The following is a 19,458-nucleotide window of genomic DNA, read 5'->3' as shown; positions in this document are numbered from 1 at the left end:
TTTCCGATCATGTGACTCCTCTCTGATTGGTCGAATGTCTCTGGTGTTTAGTTCTGTTTGATCAGACGTGACGTTCACGTGTTTCTCTTTTTTAAGCACTTTCCTTTAGATCGTCATTTAAAGGGACAGTTCAGTATTTCTGTCTGAGCCACTTCAGCTTCCTCTGGTTAGCCTAGCTTAGCACAAAGAATGGAGGTAGAGGAGAAGTGTTAGCCTGGCTTAGCAACACGAATGGAAGCAGAGGGAAACTGTTAGCCTAGCTTAGCACAGAGCATCAGTAGACGCTTGTTTGTGTTGTTTCAGAGAATTCTACAGATTTTATTGTAAAACAGTGAAAACTTTAAATCGTGATGAATCGTTTGTGAACACACGCTCATCCTGTAAAGACTCAACCTGTTGTTATTTATCATTGATATTTATGATCGGAGACGCTTCAATAAACCAACCCACTGTCAATCTGTTGCCATGGTGATCACACACAGGTTTTATTCATTTATATGGTCAGTGTTCAGTGCTTCATTGGTTGTGAACAGGAAGTGATGTCACAGGCTCTGAATGAGGCGTGTCATCGGGTCAACGGTCCAGTACTCATGGTTCCATCCTAGGAACCAGCCAGTGAAGGTTGGCGGTTCAAATCCCTGCTTCACCTTCACTATCGGGGTCCGAGGGTCTCTGTCACCGGGGTCGCTCTCGATGTAGCGCAGAGCTGCACAAAAACACACAGGTAGCTGTTAGCTGCTAGCTGTTAGCTCCCTCAGTCATCTGATGCATTTCTGAGGGAAACTGTAGTATTTGTATTGGCTTGTGTTCTGCAGCTTTAGAGCTAACTGCCAACAGAATATCTGAAATTTTTTATGAAGCTCAGTCTGGAGCAGCAACAGAATGAGCCCCCATTGACTAACTGACAGTAAAATTGACAGGAAGTCAGGTGTGACACAAACATGGACGTAACCTGTCTCACCTGAGGAGACAGCCTCTGTCTTCTCCTCCTCATGAGCCTCGTTACCAATCCAAACAAAGACCTGCGAGAGGACAGACCAGATGAGGACATGAAAGGACAGAAAGAGGACACAAAGAGGCCACAAAGTGGACAGGCAAGGGGAGGACACGTTAAAGACACAGTGACTCACCTGGTACCAGGTATCCAGGATCATGACATCATCAGGAGCGAGGTCATCTTGGGTCAGTTCACCTGGAACCTCCTCCATCTGAACAGACACATTGTCACATGTTAAAATCCTCCAGCATCAACTAGATAGATACCAAGCAGAACTACCAAACCACCAACCTACCACTCCACCGTCCCACCAAACTACCAAACCACCAACCTACCACCCCACCGTCCCACCAAACTACCAAACCACCAACCTACCACCCCACCGTCCCACCAACCTACCAAACTACCAATCCACCACCCCACCAACCTACCAAACCAACAACCTACCACCCCACCGTCCCACCAACCTACCAAACTACCAATCCACCACCCCACCAATCTATCAAACCACCAACCTACCACCCCACCACCCCACCGTCCCACCAAACTACCAAACCACCAACCTGCCACCCCACCGTCCCACCAAACTACCAATCCACCACCCCACCAACCTACCAAACTACCAATCCACCACCCCACCAATCTATCAAACCACCACCCCACCGTCCCACCAAACTACCAAACCACCAACCCACCGTCCCACCAAACCACCAACCTACCACCCCATCACAAACAGTTAATCGTGACTGTGGTAGCAATCATATGATACAGTCATGTGACCAAGCTGACCAGGAAGTTTCCGGTCTTGTTAGAGCAGGCGAACAGACGAGGAGGATGATCCTCCATCTTGTTTTTCAGCCGGGGAGATCGACAGTAGTCGTCCTTTCCACCCAGCGCATCCCAGAATGCATCTGTAACCGTGGAGAGACAGGTTTGATCACTCAACTTTTCATTTAACATTTCAGAAACCACCACCTGTCTCCCTTACCGTCCTCCTCGCCTTCCTTCAGTGAGACGGGGGACACCTTCAGGATGCCAGCCAGGTGTTCAGCTCCCTTTAGCTCAATCGAGCTGCTGTTCCTCCCTGTCCATGTCCAGGACCCTGAGGAGGACACCAGGACGAAGACGTCACTGGAGTTCAGACTGGAGGAGGACAGACTGACCTGAGGAGGGAAAAGAGAAAGAAGGAACTGGATCATGACTAAACCATCACATGATCAAGTATCTGTATGTCTCTGGTTGGTCCCTTACCTCCACAGCTCTGGTGTCTCCTGATGGACTGGCACGGACCTGAAACAGACGAGTGTCCGCCACCTCCGACTGTCCACTTTCTCGGGACGTCCCGCCCTTGTACAGCACCAGAGGTTGGCCCCCAAACAGGCTCATGAGGTGGGTCGGCTCTTTGCCCTGAACCACCCGGACCTGAAGACAGGAAACAGACAGGAAACCATGAGGCATCTTCTTGTCCTGGTATGTTAACAGACCTGAGTCCAGTGGTCCCAGTCCATCTACCTGAACGGCGCTACCTCCTAGTTCATCGTCAAGCTGGATGGCTAAGATGGCCGACGCTCCAACCTCATCCTTGCTAGACTCCAACCCCTGCCTGAAGAGAGGAAGGAAAGGACTGTAACATACTGTAACTCGACCATCGGGGATGTCCTGGCTGGTCTCAGTCATAATGTCTCACCATATGTAGATTATGGGACCCCGTCTGTCTTTGTGTTGGTACCAATAAAGGATGATGTAACTGTCTCCTCCAAAGAACTGACCAAAGGCCGCAGGGTCCACCAGAACCTTACTGGACCCTTCAATACGCCAAATCTAAAAACAGAGACAGAGACAGGTCAGAGTGTCAAATGTTGATTAGTAGAACGTTCATCGATAACTCCGTCCTCACCTGTTTGTCTCCGTCTCCTGCGTCCACCATGCCATACTGAGCTGCCATGGAATCAGACTGGTGGAGCACTGACACATCAAATGGCACCTGCCAATTAAACAAGTTAATTCTGGTTCTGGTTCTGGTTCTGGTACAGGTCCAGGTCCAGTCCTCACTTGACTGACTTACCTTCTCTATCTTTGCAATCTGGTTGGACACATAAGCTGTTCCCATGCCAACAGTGTCCTCCGGGTCTCTCCAGTCCTTGAAGAATTGTTTGAAGAGTGGTGTCTCCCCGTGTTCAGGGAGGACTTGGACCTGTGGACAAGAAGAGGACAGCTGGGTCTGAAGACAGACGTCCACCTGGACACGTTTGTCCCTTCAGCTGAGGGCAGGGATGGGAATCAAACCTCCACTCAGGTGTATGACCTTATGTTGTGGGGATATGTTTCTGGGCTAGAACTTTCAGAGAGTTAAACTTGTTCTTGGTCCTAGGGTTAAGTTCAGGGGTTAGGGATCAGGGTAAAGGTTGGTAGTTAGGTGCCAGGATTGGTAGGGTCAGGAGGTTAAGGGTGCAGGGCAAAGGTCAGGGGGTCAGGGGTCACCTGTGCGTACCTGTGTGTGTGCTGGGTAGTTTCTGAGCTCGATAAACTTTTCTGAGTTGTCCAGAACTGCCTGGCGTTCCTCCCTGTTAGCGTCCTTACCTACAACACATCAGGACAGGTGAGCACCGCCCGTCCACTATGTTCCCAGATGGAAATCAAGCCCTGCTTCTGATCGACCAATCAGATTACAGAACAATGTTTGGACCTTTCCAGATGAAGATGTGTCCATTGACCCCGTTGTCAAGAAGGAAACAGTCGCTGGACTGCAAAGCATCCTGGGAAAATGGGCTCTCCTCTGCTATCATGGTAACCTCCATGTCCCCACCTGCATTGGACACCTGAAAGACAGGACAGACGGTCAGAGGACGTCAGCTGATTGGTCCAGGTGAGAGACAACTGCAGATGTGTCACCTTGTAGAGCTGAGCCAACTTCCTGTTGGAGGCGTCCATCTTGGTGTCATCACCACCAGATTCAGGGATGTCCCCCTTCTCCCCTAGGACCTGGATGCAGCAGGAAGAGGTCAGAGGTCAGAGGTCAACAGGAAGAGGTCAGAGGTTGTTATTTCAAAATGTGTTGGAGCTAAAGAAATGAACTTCTCATTCAAGGCGATCATATTTACTGATTTAAACACATAAACACTGTTACAAGGAAGAAAAAAACAACAATGGCGACATAAGGCAAAGAGGAAGAGCATAGATCCGTTACCTAGCAACCATAAGATTCTTTTGTCACAACTTAACGTCTGAACGCTACACAGTTGGAAGACAACACAACACACTTCTCTTTCAAAATAAAAGCATTTGATATTGTAACCTACTACTATTATTATTAATCTGCTGAGTCAGGGTTAGGGTCAGGGTTAGCTGTACAGCGGGTTAGGTCGAGGGTCAGGGGTTAGGGTTAGGGTTAGCTGTACAGCGGGTTAGGTCGAGGGTCAGGGTTAGGGTCAGGGTTAGCTGTACAGCGGGTTAGGTCGAGGGTCAGGGTTAGGGTCAGGGTTAGCTGTACAGCGGGTTAGGTCGAGGGTCAGGGTTAGGGTTAGGTTAGCTGTACAGCTGTATCACCTGTAGCATCCTCTCTGACTCGGTCCCCTCGTCACAGATCAAGAGCTTGGCCCGCCCACTCCTCTCATCACGGATACCTTTAGACACCTGTCAATCAAACATGATGATATGATGTCATTAAACAATAATGATGTCATCAAACAGCAGTGATGTCACCACTAACCAAGGTCGCCTTTAGCCTCTCAAAGCCGTTGCTATGGGAACCGGACCACTGGATGATTTCCTGTTGACACAGAGAGACAGGTTCAGAGCTGTCTCACATCTCTACCTGCCTACCCGTCTTCCTCTCTACTTGTCTCACCTCTCCCAGGTCCAGGATGAAACTGTCTCCCTGGTTGAAACTGTCCCAGGAGACAGGGACCTCCGTTGCCCTGACGACACGTCGACCTTTGACTTGCAGCAGCCTCTCAACCTCCACCTCATTGGTTTCCACATGGTTGAACCCGGAGGCCACACCCCCTTCCTGTGTGAAGACAGACAGGAAGTGATGTCATTCAGGCTGATTTAGCCTTGTTAGCGTGGCACCTAAATTATTTAGAGTTTGAGTCTTCATGATCTCTAAGGGTTAGGTGTCCTTCCAAGTGTCCCGCCAAGTGTCCCCTATACTGGTCTCTACTGGTCCTATGGTTCTGTACCATGTATGTCAGACCCGTCTTGAAGTACCCAGTGAAGGTACTGGACTCGTGGCCTTGGACTTCTCGGTACTGGACCGGCGCTCCCTCCAGGAAATCATCCATCTGAACTGCAAGGATGGCAGCAGCTCCACTCTCATCCTGAGAACAATGTGCACCTGCAGGACGATGGGACAATCAGAGAACAGGACGAGATCGTACCAGTTCAGGACCCTGTCATTAGCATCAGGACAACCTGACCAGGTCCAGCCTCATATATGCTACATGCACGCTAAATGCTACATGCTACGTGCATTCTATATGCTACATACTACATGCTTCATGTTACATAAATGCTGTATGCTACATGTTACAAGCTACATACATGCTATATGCTACATACTACATACATGCTACGTGTATGCTATATGCTACATACATGCTACATGCATGTTCTATGCTACATGCTACATACATGCTACGTGCATGCTATATGCTACATACATGCTACATGCATGTTCTATGCTACATGCTACATACATGCTACGTGCATGCTATAAGCTACATACATGCTACATGCATGTTCTATGCTACATGCTACATACATGCTTCACATATGTTATGAACTACATGCTACATACATGCTATATGCTACATACTACATACATGCTATGTGCATGTCATGTTACATACATGCTACATACATGCTACGTGCATGCTATATGCTACATACATGCTACATGCATGTTATATGCTGCATGCTACATACATGCTACATACATGCTATATGCTACATACTACATACATGCTATGTGCATGTCATGTTACAAACATGCTACATACAAGCTACATACATGCTATAAGCTACATGCTACATATATGCTACATGCATGCTACATACATGCTATAAGCTACATGCATGCTATATGCTACATGCATGCTATAAGCTACATGCTACATATATGCTACATGCATGCTACATGCTACATGCTACATGCAGACACAGACCTCTCCAGTAGTGCAGGTCGTACTGCAGCCCTCCGCTCCGGTTCTGGATGCTGTTCAGAACCAGGTAGGCGTCTCCACTGTAGAACTTTCCGTTCATACTCTCAGGAACAGGAACCAGCTCCATGTTTTCCACCCGCCACACCTGAAGCCCCACCCTCTGACGGGCACGCTCAAACTCTGGATGGAAAACCATGATGTTACCTGGAAGGGGTGGGGCAAGAGAGAAGACCTGGTTCACCTAAGGTCACTTCTTTGAAAAGGATTTGTATGTGTTGTCCTCAGATGAACTGATATCAAGACACTCCTGGACAAGGTCTCTGTTGCCATAGTAACTGATGATCTGGGAGGTATCTTATAATTAATAAAGCATTGAAAGTCTGTAACTCTGCTTCCTGGGCGTTGAGCGTCCAGTGGGACAGGTTTGGATCCGTCTCAAGCTCCTCTGTGGAGGTACATTCATGTTTCTGTGGAGACGAACTAAAGTCTGACCCATGACTCCGTCAGACTTCTTCTGAAGAAGACAAGGCTGGTCCCAGACCTCCTCCTCCTCCTCCTTCCTGACACACCAACAATGGACGAGTCATCGGAGACCCTGGTCTCAGATAACATGAACCATCAGGTTCTTCAGCCTGAAGCTAATGCTAACGTTAGCCATGTGAATAAAACCATGTCAGGGTGGATTGGTGTTTAAAAAAATCTTTATCAGACAAACCAGGGTCAGGACGTTTTTAAGACATTAGACAGAGTGACATGACTATGTCTCCGTGTTCTCTGTGTCACGTAGGCAGCGTGTCTGAGCTGAAGCTGAAGCTGAAGCTGAAGCAGGAAGTGATCGACTCAGAATAAACCTTAGAGTCTCTGTATTCAACAGGAGACTGTAAAACCCCACAGACATTAAACACACCATTAGTCAAACATCAGCTGACTGATGAAGATTTAAAAACAAACTCACCTTCACAGCTTCTTCAGACACAAACTGAGCTCCAAATGAGACTCTGACACAGGGGGAGGGGCTACAGGTAACCTCACCTGTCTGCCCCCTCCCCTCCCCTCCCCTCCCCCGCAACAGAGCGACCGCACCCAGAAACGACCAGAGGAGAAGTCACTGCTGCTTTCATTACAAGGTTTAGAGTCTGTTACTGACAGACCACAAAACAGAGAAGAAGAAAGGACTGACTCACCTGTGACTGGTTTAGATTAAAGGTTGTGAGATGATGAAGGTGATGATGAAGGTGATGATGATGATCAGCTTTAATCAGCTGATTCATTCATATCTGATCAGCTGACAGTCACGCTGAAGATGCACCAATCAGATCAGGACAAACATGTGACGTGTGTCACCTCAACACATTCAAATATTTAATTAAACTAAAACATTTCAGAATAAATCAACACAAACTTTAATTGAGGCTCCGTTTTATTCTGAAAGAGCAGACCGGATGCTGGTATGTGACGGTTTCCGCCTGACGCGGATCGGTCAGCTGACTCTTGTCAAGATGTCGCAGTGGAGCGGGTCTAACCGGGTCTAACCGGGTCTAACCGGGCCTAACCGGGTCTAACCGGGTCAACGGACAGTCGGAACCGCTCAGATCTGGCGGGAGGATGGAGACGTTTAGTAAGCTAACCAGCATGCTGCTGCACGCGCTGGAGACGGTGAGTTAGCAGCTGACGTTAGCCTGTTAGCTTCCGTTAGCTCCGAGGTAAACAAAGTTAAAGTTAGTGTCGGCCAGACAGTTTGTCCTCATGTCTGTCCTCCTGTGTGTCTCTGAGGACACTGTCAGATAATCAGTTAACAGCTGCTGGAGTCCAGAGATATTCCAGGTGTTTGTCTGCTGCAGGTAAGTTTGTGTCGACGTGGAGGAATGTCCTCAGGTATTCAGACAGACAGGTCTGGACAGGTGAGCTACACTAGAACCTGGTTCAGATGAAACAGACCGTAGTCTTTCTGTTAGAGTAACCAGTCCTCTCTACCCGTCTGTCTCTTTACCTGTCTGTCCCTCTACCTGTGTGTCTCTCTACCTGTCTGTCTCTTTACCTGTCTGTCCCTCTACCTGTCTGTCTCTTAACCTGTCTGTCCCTCTACCTGTCTGTCCCTCTACCTGTCTGTCTCTTTACCTGTCTGTCCCCTCTACCTGTCTATCTCTTTACCTGTCTGTCCCTCTACCTGTCTGTATCTCTACCTGTCTGTCCCTCTTCCTGTCTGTCCCTCTTCCTGTCTGTCCCTCTACCTGTCTGTCTCTTTACCTGTCTGTCCCGCTACCTGTCTGTCCCTCTACCTGTCTGTCCCCTCTACCTGTCTATCTCTTTACCTGTCTGTCCCTCTACCTGTCTGTATCTCTACCTGTCTGTCCCTCTTCCTGTCTGTCCCTCTACCTGTCTGTCTCTCTACCTGTCTGTCTCCCACCTGTCTGTCCCTCTACCTGTCTGTCTCTCTACCTGTCTGTCTCCCACCTGTCTGTCTCTTTACCTGTCTGTCTGTCTCTCTACCTGTCTGTCCCTCTACCTGTCTGTCTCCCACTTGTCTGTCTCTCTACCTGTCTGTCTCCCACCTGTCTGTCCCTCTACCTGTCTGTCTCTTTACCTGTCTGTCCCTCTACCTGTCTGTCTCTTTACCTGTCTGTCCCTCTACCTGTCTGCCCCTCTACCTGTCTGTCTCCCACTTGTCTGTCCCTCTACCTGTCTGTCTCTCTACCTGTCTGTCTCCCACCTGTCTGTCCCTCTACCTGTCTGTCTCTTTACCTGTCTGTCCCTCTACCTGTCTGTCTCTTTACCTGTCTGTCCCCTCTACCTGTCTGTCCCCTCTACCTGTCTGTCTCTTTACCTGTCTGTCCCTCTACCTGTCTGTCTCTTTACCTGTCTGTCTCCCACTTGTCTGTCCCTCTACCTGTCTGTCTCTCTACCTGTCTGTCTCCCACCTGTCTGTCTCTTTACCTGTCTGTCCCTCTACCTGTCTGTCTCTCTACCTGTCCGTCCCTCTACCTGTCTGTCTCCCACCTGTCTGTCTCTTTACCTGTCTGTCCCTCTACCTGTCTGTCTCTCTACCTGTCCGTCCCTCTACCTGTCTGTCTCTTTACCTGTCTGTCTCCCACCTGTCTGTCTCTTTACCTGTCTGTCCCTCTACCTGTCTGTCTCCCACCTGTCTGTCCCTCTACCTGTCTGTCTCCCACTTGTCTGTCCCTCTATCTGTCTGTCTCTCTACCTGTCTGTCCCTCTACCTGTCTGTCCCTCTACCTGTCTGTCTCTCTACCTATCTGTCCCTCTACCTGTCTGTCTCTCTACCTATCTGTCCCTCTACCTGTCTGTCCCCTCTAACCTATCTGTCCCTCTACCTGTCTGTCCCCTCTACCTGTCTGTCCCCTCTACCTGTCTGTCTCTTTACCTGTCTGTCCCTCTACCTGTCTTTCTCCCACCTGTCTGTCCCTCTACCTGTCTGTCTCTCTAACTGTCTGTCCCTCTACCTGTCTGTCTCTTTACCTGTCTGTCCCTCTACCTGTCTGTCTCCCACCTGTCTGTCCCTCTACCTGTCTGTCTCTCTACCTGTCTGTCCCTCTACCTGTCTGTCCCTTTACCTGTCTGTCCCTCTACCTGTCTGTCTCTCTAACCTGTCTGTCTCCCACCTGTCTGTCCCTCTAACCTGTCTGTCCCTCTACCTGTCTGTCTCTCTAACCTGTCTGTCCCTCTAACCTGTCTGTCTCTCTAACCTGTCTGTCCCTCTACCTGTCTGTCCCTCTAACCTGTCTGTCCCTCTAACCTGTCTGTCTCTCTAACCTGTCTGTCCCTCTAACCTGTCTGTCTCCCACCTGTCTGCCCCTTTACCTGTCTGTCTCTCTAACCTTTCTGTCCCTCTACCTGTCTGTCCCTCTATCTGTCTGGCTCTCTAACCTGTCTGTCTTTTTAACCTGTCTGTCCCTCTACCTGTCTGTCCCTCTACCTGTGTGTCTCTCTAACCTGTCTGTCACTCTACCTGTCTGTCCCTCTAACCTGTCTGTCTCCCACCTGTCTGCCCCTCTACCTGTCTGCCCCTCTACCTGTCTGTCCCTCTAACCTGTCTGTCTCTCTAACCTGTCTGTCCCTCTACCTGTCTGTCCCTCTAACCTGTCTGTCCCTCTAACCTGTCTGTCCCTCTACCTGTCTGTCTCTCTAACCTTTCTGTCCCTCTACCTGTTTGTCCCTCTATCTGTCTGTCCCTCTAACCTGTCTGTCCCTCTAACCTGTCTGTCTCCCACCTGTCTGCCCCTCTACCTGTCTGTCCCTCTACCTGTCTGTCTCCCACCTGTCTGTCTCTCTAACCTGTCTGTCTCTCTAACCTGTCTGTCTCCCACCTGTCTGTCTCTCTAACCTGTCTGTCTCCCACCTGTCTGTCCCTCTAACCTGTCTGTCCCTCTACCTGTCTGTATCTCTACCTGTCTGTCCCTCTAACCTGTCTGTCCCTCTAACCTGTCTGTCCCTCTACCTGTCTGTCTCTCTAACCTTTCTGTCCCTCTACCTGTCTGTTCCTCTATCTGACTGTCCCTCTAACCTGTCTGTCCCTCTAACCTGTCTGTCTCCCACCTGTCTGTTCCTCTATCTGTCTGTCCCTCTAACCTGTCTGTCCCTCTACCTGTCTGTCCCTCTAACCTGTCTGTCCCTCTACCTGTCTGTCTCTCAGAGGGAGCCTACAGTCGATCTGCTGGACTCTTTCGTCGATCACTGGAAGTCAATAACTAATTATTACATTGAGACAACAGGTGAGTAACTTTACCTTCAGACTCAGTCTGTCACCTGATCCCTGATCAGCCAATCACATTCACTGTGTCTGTGTGTAGACGACAGTCGTCCTGTCAGACAGACAGACATCCCCTGGCGTCTCAGACAGATGTTGGACATCCTGGTGTATGAGGACAAACAGCAGGTGAGTTCTGAAAGCGTTAACAATAACATCAACGCAACGTTATTATAACTTTAGAATGACTGGTTTAACGTTGATTGATGTGTTGATTGGTTGATTAATGTGTTGATTGGTGTGTTGATTGGTTGATTGATGTGTTGGTTGATTGATTGGTTGATTGATGTGTTGATTGGTTGATGTGTTGATTGGTTGATTGATGTGTCGATTGTTTGATTGATGTGTTGATTGGTTGATTGGTTGATTGATGTGTTGATTGATGTGTTGGTTGATTGATGTCTCTATTGATGTGTTGATTGATGTGTTGATGCTGTCTCTATTGATGTGTTGATCGATGTCTCTATTGATGTTGGTTGATGTGTTGATTGATGTGTTGATTGATTGATGGCTCTACTGTTGTGTTGATCGATGCGTTGATTGGTGTCTCTGTTGGTGTGTTGATCGATGTATTGATGTGTTGATTGATGTCTCTACTGTTGTGTTGATTGATGCGTTGATTGGTGTCTCTGTTGGTGTGTTGATTGATGTGTTGATTGATGTCTCTACTGTTGTGTTGATTGATGTGTTGATTGGTGTCTCTACTGTTGTGTTAATCGATGCGTTGATTGGTGTCTCTGTTGGTGTGTTGATCGATGTATTGATGTGTTGATTGATGTCTCTACTGTTGTGTTGATTGCTGCGTTGATTGGTGTCTCTGTTGGTGTGTTGATTGATGTGTTGATCGATGTCTCTATTGATGTGTTGATCGATGTGTTGATTGATGTCTCTACTGTTGTGTTGATTGATGTGTTGATTGATTGATGTCTCTATTGTTGTGTTGATCAGGCTGTGGAGGACACAGGACCCTGTATGGAGTATTTATTGCAACACAAGCTGCTAGAGACTCTTTGTACTCTGGGGAAGGCTCAGGTAACTGTTCACCTGTTCTGTCCTGCAGCGACCCCCCCTCCACCCCCCACCACCCCCCACCCACATTCAGTGATAGATTATTGATCAATCTGACAGAAGAACTCTGACATGTACAAACATGAAAACTCTCGTCCTCAGTATCCTCCGGGGATGTTCCAGCAGGTGTTGCTGTTCTTCTCTAAGTTATTGTCTCAGATGCAGAAACCACTGCTGCAGCTGCTCAATGTCTACAGACCTGTTCAGGTACGCCCCCTCAAACATGAGCTCTGTACCATGAGACCTGTTCAGGTACGCTCCCTTAAACATGAGATCTGTACCATGAGACCTGTTCAGGTACGCCCCCTTAAACATGAGATCTGTACCATGTGACCTGTTCAGGTACGCTCCGTCAAACATGAGCTCTGTACCATGTGACCTGTTCAGGTACGCTCCCTTAAACATGAGATCTGTACCATGAGACCTGTTCAGGTACGCCCCCTTAAACATGAGATCTGTACCATGAGACCTGTTCAGGTACGCCCCCTTAAACATGAGATCTGTACCATGTGACCTGTTCAGGTACGCCCCCTCAAACATGAGCTCTGTACCATGAGACCTGTTCAGGTACGCCCCCTCAAACATGAGCTCTGTACCATGTGACCTGTTCAGGTACGCTCCCTCAAACATGAGATCTGTACCATGAGACCTGTTCAGGTACGCCCCCTTAAACATGAGGCGTGTTCGACTTCATGCAGATCTGTGCAGATCTGGCTTGGCGTGATGCATGCTGGGTGGTTCATGCTCATAGACCTCGAATATGATTGGTTAAAATGAACTTGTTCAACCCAGCATGCATCACGTCAAGTCAGATCTGCACAGATCTGCATGAAGTCGAACGCGCCTATGAGCTCTGTACCATGTGACCTGTTCAGGTACGCCCCCTTAAACATGAGCTCTGTACCATGTGACCTGTTCAGGTACGCTTCGTAAACCAGGACTTCTGTGATTAACTCACTAATGTGTTGTCAGCAGTCATGTTACTGTGCTGATGATGTCACTGTCTCTTTTGCTCCACCCCCTAGAAGCTGATTCGCCTCTGTGCACTTCCTGGTTCCAACACTGAGAAGGAGGAAGCTCAGTTCCTATTGGTCGTCTGCTCCAGAGTCAAGCAGGATCCGCACACGCTCAGTTATGTCTTGGAGGTAAGCAGCCGCTCTCAGTCTGACTCCACCTTGTTTAATTTATTTAGTCACAAGTTCTGTTTTCAGCTGCTGGACCAACCAGCAGCCAGGACACCTGCCTCTGACCAATCACAGCACAGCACACAGGCGTCCAATCACAGCATAGATCCAACACTGTCCTCCAGCCAGTTAGATTCCTCTGACCTCGGCCCCGTCCAATCAGAGAGTGCTCTGCTGTCAGCGTTGATGCATCTCACTAAAAGTCAGGTCAGTGAACGTGTTAACTGTTTATTAATAATGACTGGATGAAAAGATCTAAAAGAGGAGGAAGACAGGTCATCAGCTGATTGATCGTGTGTTGATCGTCCATCCACAGAAGGCGTCAGCGTCTCTCAAGGCCTACGAGAGCCTCCTGCTGCTCTCTGGATCCTCAGGGGAGCTCCTGTGTTCTCGTACCCAGCTGGGAGAGCTGTTGGCTGGGAGGCTGCTGGAGCTGTACTCCCTGTTGCCTCTGGAGAGTCTGGATCCTGGAGAGGTTCAGAGGTGGCCTCAGGCCCCATGGAGGTACAAATACACACTGATACTTCACTAATACACACTATTACTTTACAAATACACACTGATACTTCACTAATACACACTATTACTTTACAGATACACACTGATACTTCACTAATACACACTGATACTTCACTAATACAAACTTTTACTTTACAGATACACACTGATACTTCACTAATACACACTATTACTTTACAAATACACACTGATACTTCACTAATACACTGATACTTTACAGATGCACACTGATACTTCACTAATACACACTGATACTTTACAGATACACACTGATACTTCACTAATACACACTATTACTTTACAAATACACACTGATACTTCACTAATACACACTATTACTTTACAGATACGCACTGATACTTCACTAATACACACTATTACTTTACAAATACACACTGATACTTCACTAATACACACTGATACTTTACAGATGCACACTGATACTTCACTAATACATACTATTACTTTACAAATACACACTGATACTTCACTAAGACACACTGATACTTTACAGATACACACTGATACTTCACTAATACACACTATTACTTTACAAATACACACTGATACTTCACTAATACACACTATTACTTTACAGATACACACTGATACTTCACTAATACACACTATTACTTTACAGATACACACTGATACTTCACTAATACACACTATTACTTTACAAATATACACTGATACTTCACTAATACACACTGATACTTCACTAATACACACTATTACTTTACAGATACACACTGATACTTCACTAATACACGCTATTACTTTACAGATACACACTGATACTTCACTAATACACACTATTACTTTACAGATACAACTGATACTTCAGTAATAAACACTATTACTTTACAGATACACACTGATACTTGACTAATACACGCTATTACTTTACAGATACACACTGATACTTCACGAATACACGCTATTACTTTACAAATACACACTGATACTTCACGAATACACACTATTACTTTACAGATACACACTGATACTTCACGAATACACACTATTTCTTTACAAATACACACTGATACTTCACGAATACACACTATTACTTTACAGATACACACTGATACTTCACTAATACACACTATTACTTTACAGATACACACTGATACTTCACTAATACACACTATTAATTGAATTGAATTGAATTGAATTTTATTTATATAGCGTCAATACCAATACAAATCGTCTCAAGACGCTTTACAAAAACCCGGCCTGAAACCCCCAGAGCAGCCTGAAGGCAACGGTGGCAAGGAAAAACTCCCTTTTAACAGGAAGAAACCTTGAGCAGAACCAGAACCAGAACCAGCTCATATGGAGGGACCCATCTGCCTAAGGCCAGCCGGGTACAGACAGAAGAAAGAGAGAAGAGAACAGCAAGATAAACATACATCTGTCATAGATACACATATCTGACTAAAGCGTACATGTGGAATCTTATGATACAAACTGATGATGTTACATGACAGTTTGAAAATGTAAGAGGAATCATAGGCAGGTTGGAGAATTGTTCATTCAGGTAGGAGTGGATAACTGCAGGAATCCATGAAATTAATTTACAGATACACACTAATACTTCACTAATACGCACTATTACTTTACAGATACACACTAATACTTTAATGTGAGGCACATGACTAACCATAATTCCCAGCTCACTCAACATGGACAAAGAGTTAGCATATCAGCATGTTAGCTAACTAATTAAACAGGCAAGAGGTCTATGAGACTGACTCTGTGGTGCCTCTAGTGGATGTTAGAGGAACTGCAGGTTCCTGATTGGTTTATCCTTCCAGGAAGTGACACAGACATTCTGTTGCAGTTCTCAGTTCTCACGCAGCGGCGCCGACCCGTCGTCCCCAGATCACATGACCAACTTCTTCTCCTGGTTTGACTTCCTGGATCACCTGGTGACAGAATCCCCCCAGGTACACTCACCTGTCTTCATGTGGTGGTCTGTCCTGAGACAGATGAATAAATGTCTGTGTGTGTGGTCACAGGTATTAGCGCTGCAGGTAGCCACATGTGTTCATCAGCTGTGGTTGGTGGAGGTTCTTCAGCCTCAGCTGCTGCACACGTGAGTTCTTCGTCTTCATCATCTTCATCACTTCCTCTTGTTACCAACACACACCAGTCAGACAGGAAATGCTCTCTGAGCATCAGGTGTGTTCCTGTGTCCAGGTGTGAGCAGGTGGTCCTGGCGTCCACCTCCATCCTCTGTGCCACCGTCAGACTGGTCCGGTCCTCGTCTCTGCTGGATCAGCTGGTCCACTTCCTTTTGAGGACGGAGACTCTGACTCACCTGCTGCTGCAGCGCTGCGACCACATCTCTGACCAGGTGAAAACATCTGGACACGCCCACACAGCAAGCAGGTGGACATGTTTGTGAACGTGTGTCTGTCCTCAGATTAGCGCGACATCGCTGTCACTGGTGGACGAGTTACTACAGAAGCCTCACAGGGACATCTTGGACGTCCTGGTCTTGAGTTTTCTGCAGCGGCGGAGTTACCTATGTCCTCCTGGACAGGAGGACCGCCCCCCTGAGAGGAGCGAGGACGATGGGGACAGCGAGTAGGTCCATCAGGTGTGGTGAGGTAAAGGTGTCCAGAAACATGGCGTCTCACTCTGACATGTCCGCCCTTCAGAGACCTGGAGGAGGACCCCTTCTTTTCCGACAGCTTCTCAGAGCCCTCCCCCCTCCCCCCTCCTCCCCCATCTGCACCGGGGGCAGCTGATGTTGTCAACAGGTAACTTACATGCCCTCATCTGTTGATGGCCTGGTTGTCATAGCAACAGTATTGATCATCCTTTAAATCCCAACGACAGTCACTGACCTCTGACCTCCGACCTCTGACTGTTTGTGTGTAGTTTCCTGTGTCTGGTTCCGGTTCAGGTCCGATCAGCTCACCTGCTGCAGGAAGGAGGATACGAGTCGTACGTCCACGACGCTCACACTCTGGTCTGAGCACACACACAGTGACACACAATAACACACAACAACACACAACTGATGATTCTCCATCACGTATACACCACATGGTGCCTTCATTTAGTCTCCATCTAGTGGTCTAATGGTGGTACTACAGATAATAAAGTTAGCTTAGCATTGCTATGTAGCATGCCTTGGTGACTGGTTTCCCTGGGGAGTTCCATGTGTGAACAACATGGAGGAAATCTCCATCTTCTTCTGGATTGTATAATGATCACAATGGTAGAATGTGATGATGTCCAGGAGAAATAAAATGTCCAAAGGTTGAATTGTGTGTACGTTGCCTCCTGTAGTGGAATCAGGAGGATTTTGTAGCCAGATTCACTTTCAAGAGGTAAGAACCCAACGTGGAACACTTTGGGTTCTTTGGTTCTCCACATGTCCACATGGAGAGTGGGCCTGGTTCTATTGTTACTAGAACCTTTGTGGTATTTCTCTAAACTCTTGGTTCAAGGTTCAAGGTTCAAGGAGTCTTTATTGTCCCCGAGGGGCAAATTGTTCTGCAGCCAGCAGTAACAGACACAGTCGACAATATTAAAAACAATGTTAAAAAACAACAACAAACAACATCAAACACAGAAGACAGAATAAAAAGTCACTTATTAAGAAAACCTATGGCAGCAGGGATAAAAGATTTCTTGAGTCTGTTTGTCCTACACCTTGGCAGAATATACCTGCGGCCCGACGGAAGCAGTACAAACTCACCGACCAGGGGATGGTTCAGGTCGATGAGGAGTAAGCGGGCCTTACTTAAGGTTCTGTGCCTATACAGGTCAGACAGGTCATTGAGGCTAATGCCTGCGATTTTGCTGCACACTTTTATTATGCCCTGCAATCTGTGAACCATACCAAGACAGGTCTTGGTCCAGTTCTAGTCAAGGGGTTGCTGAATGAGTTCAGACTGATGTCATTGCTATCAGGGTGTTTTCTGTTACCTCGTATCACAACAAGACGACAATGGACTGTTTCCATGGCGACAACTCAGTTGCCCAGCGTTCAGTGCTACCAGTCGTGGTAGTGATGCTTAGAACTCACTCACCTGTCTGACTCCTCCCCCTCCATCAGGTGACTCGGTGTCAGACTCTCTCTCAGTCCTGGAAGTGGCCACTCAGCCTTCCTCCCTCCTCCTCATCCTCACCTGAGGAGGCAGAGTTCTTTGAAGGTGACCTGCTGAAGGTTCTCTTTGACCGACTAGGACGTATCCTGGAGCAGGTACCACTCCCCGTCCCTCTGTGGTTACCTGTACAGGTGAGGTGAGGTGTTGACAGTGTTGTGTGTTTCCAGCCGTACGAGTTGAACCTGCAGCTGACGGCGGTTCTGTCCCGGCTGTCGTCCTTCAGCCACCCCCTGCTCCACGAATACCTGCTCGACCCCTACATCCACCTGTCTCCCTGCTCGAGGTCACTGTTCTCCGTCCTCATCAGGGTGAGACACCTGTCTGTCTGGGGTTAAAGATGGCCGACCGTCGCCGCCCACTCTCTGGCTGGAAACCAGAACAAGATGGCGGGGCCCAGTGGCAGGAAGTGGAGACGTGTCGGCCATCTTGTCCTTCAGTCTGTGGTTTGTGTCTTTACTGTGAAAGGACCTGTCTGTCTGTCTATCGGTCTATCGGTCTATTTACCTGTCTGTCTGTCTACCTGTCTGTCTACCTGTCTGTCTCTCAGGTGATGGGAGAGTTGATGCAGAGGGTCCAGCAGGTATCTAACATGAAAGACAGACTGGTGGACGCCAGGAAACACCTGCTGGGACTGATACCTGACACCGGGTAACTACCTGTCTACCTGTCTCCTTACCTGTTTTTTACCTGTCTGTCTACCTGTCCCATATCTCTTTTCCTGTCTGTCTACCTGTCTGACATGTTAATAAAGTTTTCCAGATGAACAGGTGAGTTGACCCATTTACCTGTGGGTGTGTCCTCAGACTGGAACACCTGACCCTGCTCAGAGGAGTCATCGTCCTCGAGGAGTTCTGTAAGGAGCTCGCCGCCATCGTCTTTGTCAAGACGCCTCTGGACCAGGACTGATTCACCTAGACCAGGACCTGGACCTAGAACAGGACCTGGACTGACTTACCTGGGAGAACACATCCAGGTGAGAAGGGTCCTGGTTGATAAACTAGAACACAAGTGTGATCCACCTGGACTCAGGACCCTGTGAGGTTGGGGTGTCTGAGTCGACCCTGAATGTCTCGTTCTACAGTTTTAAAGACTGGATCGGAAACTATAAAACATCTCAGACTCTTATTGTGAAAAGTCAGATGTCTCAGCCAATCAGATGTCTCCAGCTCTTGAGATGCTCCAGGAGGACGTCGCCCTACAGCGCCACCTACAGGACGAGTTCCCTCTTTATTTAATATATTTAAGTGCAATTAACTGTTTTATCCCAGAGATGAAGAATCATCCCTTAAATGTTTTTATCACGTTTAAGTTTGTTTTGAGAAAAACTGTTTCATTAAAAACTAAATGAAACGTTTGTTGTTGTTTATTTGTTGGTGGTTTTGGTTAAACGGGTCTGAGGTCTCTTTGGCGCCCCCCCCGTGCTCTGACTGAGAACTGCAGCTGCACGTGTCAAGCTGCTGCAGGTGACAGCGACATACAGGAAGTCAGGCCCGGACCTTTCACAATAAAGGCCTTACGTGTGTTTGATCAGAAACAGGAGAAAGATTAAAACTGCATCAGCTTCACCTGAGAGAGAAGGCGGGAAAAGAGAAGACCAGCTCATTCATAATTTAATTAATTAAGTTCGTTTTTA

General features: G+C 47.7%; 2 protein-coding genes across 5 annotated transcripts; one reads left to right on the top strand and one right to left on the bottom strand.

Annotated features, from left to right (window-relative positions):
• Positions 1-455: 455 nt before the first annotated feature.
• On the bottom strand, positions 456-7,404 carry LOC311493720 (gelsolin-like). Of its 2 annotated transcripts, none has more exons than XM_084552490.1 (19): positions 7,344-7,404; positions 6,163-6,363; positions 5,179-5,333; positions 4,845-5,006; positions 4,707-4,766; positions 4,544-4,630; positions 3,890-3,979; positions 3,684-3,816; positions 3,489-3,577; positions 3,063-3,191; positions 2,895-2,981; positions 2,685-2,818; positions 2,510-2,600; positions 2,249-2,419; positions 1,986-2,160; positions 1,787-1,908; positions 1,131-1,208; positions 962-1,022; positions 456-706 (listed from the first exon to the last, which is right to left on the bottom strand). In XM_084552490.1, exons 2-19 carry the CDS (start codon positions 6,353-6,355, stop codon positions 543-545), a joined length of 2,181 nt encoding a protein of 726 aa, XP_084408616.1. In that variant the 5' UTR covers positions 6,356-6,363; positions 7,344-7,404; the 3' UTR covers positions 456-542. The 2 variants fall into 2 exon arrangements, with proteins under 2 accessions (XP_084408616.1, XP_084408615.1); XM_084552489.1 differs by lacking the exon at positions 7,344-7,404 and adding an exon at positions 7,115-7,202.
• Positions 7,405-7,648: 244 nt separating this feature from the next.
• On the top strand, positions 7,649-19,169 carry fhip2b (FHF complex subunit HOOK interacting protein 2B). 3 transcript variants are annotated; one of them, XM_084551709.1, is made up of 18 exons: positions 7,649-7,815; positions 10,811-10,889; positions 10,968-11,053; positions 11,873-11,956; positions 12,095-12,199; positions 13,018-13,137; positions 13,204-13,383; positions 13,493-13,680; positions 15,542-15,647; positions 15,720-15,796; positions 15,901-16,057; positions 16,127-16,290; positions 16,365-16,466; positions 16,588-16,678; positions 17,774-17,920; positions 17,993-18,133; positions 18,373-18,473; positions 18,629-19,169. In XM_084551709.1, the coding sequence occupies exons 1-18, from the start codon at positions 7,765-7,767 to the stop codon at positions 18,729-18,731; spliced, it is 2,082 nt and encodes a 693-aa protein (XP_084407835.1). In that variant the 5' UTR covers positions 7,649-7,764; the 3' UTR covers positions 18,732-19,169. The 3 variants fall into 3 exon arrangements, with proteins under 3 accessions (XP_084407835.1, XP_084407834.1, XP_084407836.1); XM_084551708.1 differs by having other exon boundaries at positions 15,542-15,796; XM_084551710.1 differs by lacking the exon at positions 12,095-12,199 and having other exon boundaries at positions 15,542-15,796.
• The last annotated feature ends 289 nt before the right edge of the window (positions 19,170-19,458 follow it).

The sequence above is a fragment of the Chelon labrosus genome (genome assembly GCF_963514085.1).
Source record: "Chelon labrosus genome assembly, chromosome: 9".
NCBI lineage: Eukaryota > Metazoa > Chordata > Actinopteri > Mugiliformes > Mugilidae > Chelon > Chelon labrosus.
The sequence above is the reverse complement of the archived record's forward strand: the minus strand, read 5'-3'. Positions and strand labels throughout refer to the sequence as shown.

Excerpts from the sequence above, each read along its gene's own strand:
- LOC311493720 (XM_084552490.1), bottom strand. The coding sequence starts at position 6,355 with ATGGTTTTCCATCCAGAGTTTGAGCGTGCCCGTCAGAGGGTGGGGCTT. Across the intron at positions 5,007-5,178 it reads AGACGGGTCTGACATACATG|GAAGGGGGTGTGGCCTCCGG; the intron begins GTACAGAACCAT and ends GTCTTCACACAG. Across the intron at positions 2,420-2,509 it reads TAGGAGGTAGCGCCGTTCAG|GTCCGGGTGGTTCAGGGCAA; the intron begins GTAGATGGACTG and ends TCCTGTCTTCAG.
- fhip2b (XM_084551708.1), top strand. The coding sequence starts at position 7,765 with ATGGAGACGTTTAGTAAGCTAACCAGCATGCTGCTGCACGCGCTGGAG. Across the intron at positions 13,138-13,203 it reads CGCTCAGTTATGTCTTGGAG|CTGCTGGACCAACCAGCAGC; the intron begins GTAAGCAGCCGC and ends TTCTGTTTTCAG. Across the intron at positions 15,797-15,900 it reads CAGCCTCAGCTGCTGCACAC|GTGTGAGCAGGTGGTCCTGG; the intron begins GTGAGTTCTTCG and ends TCCTGTGTCCAG.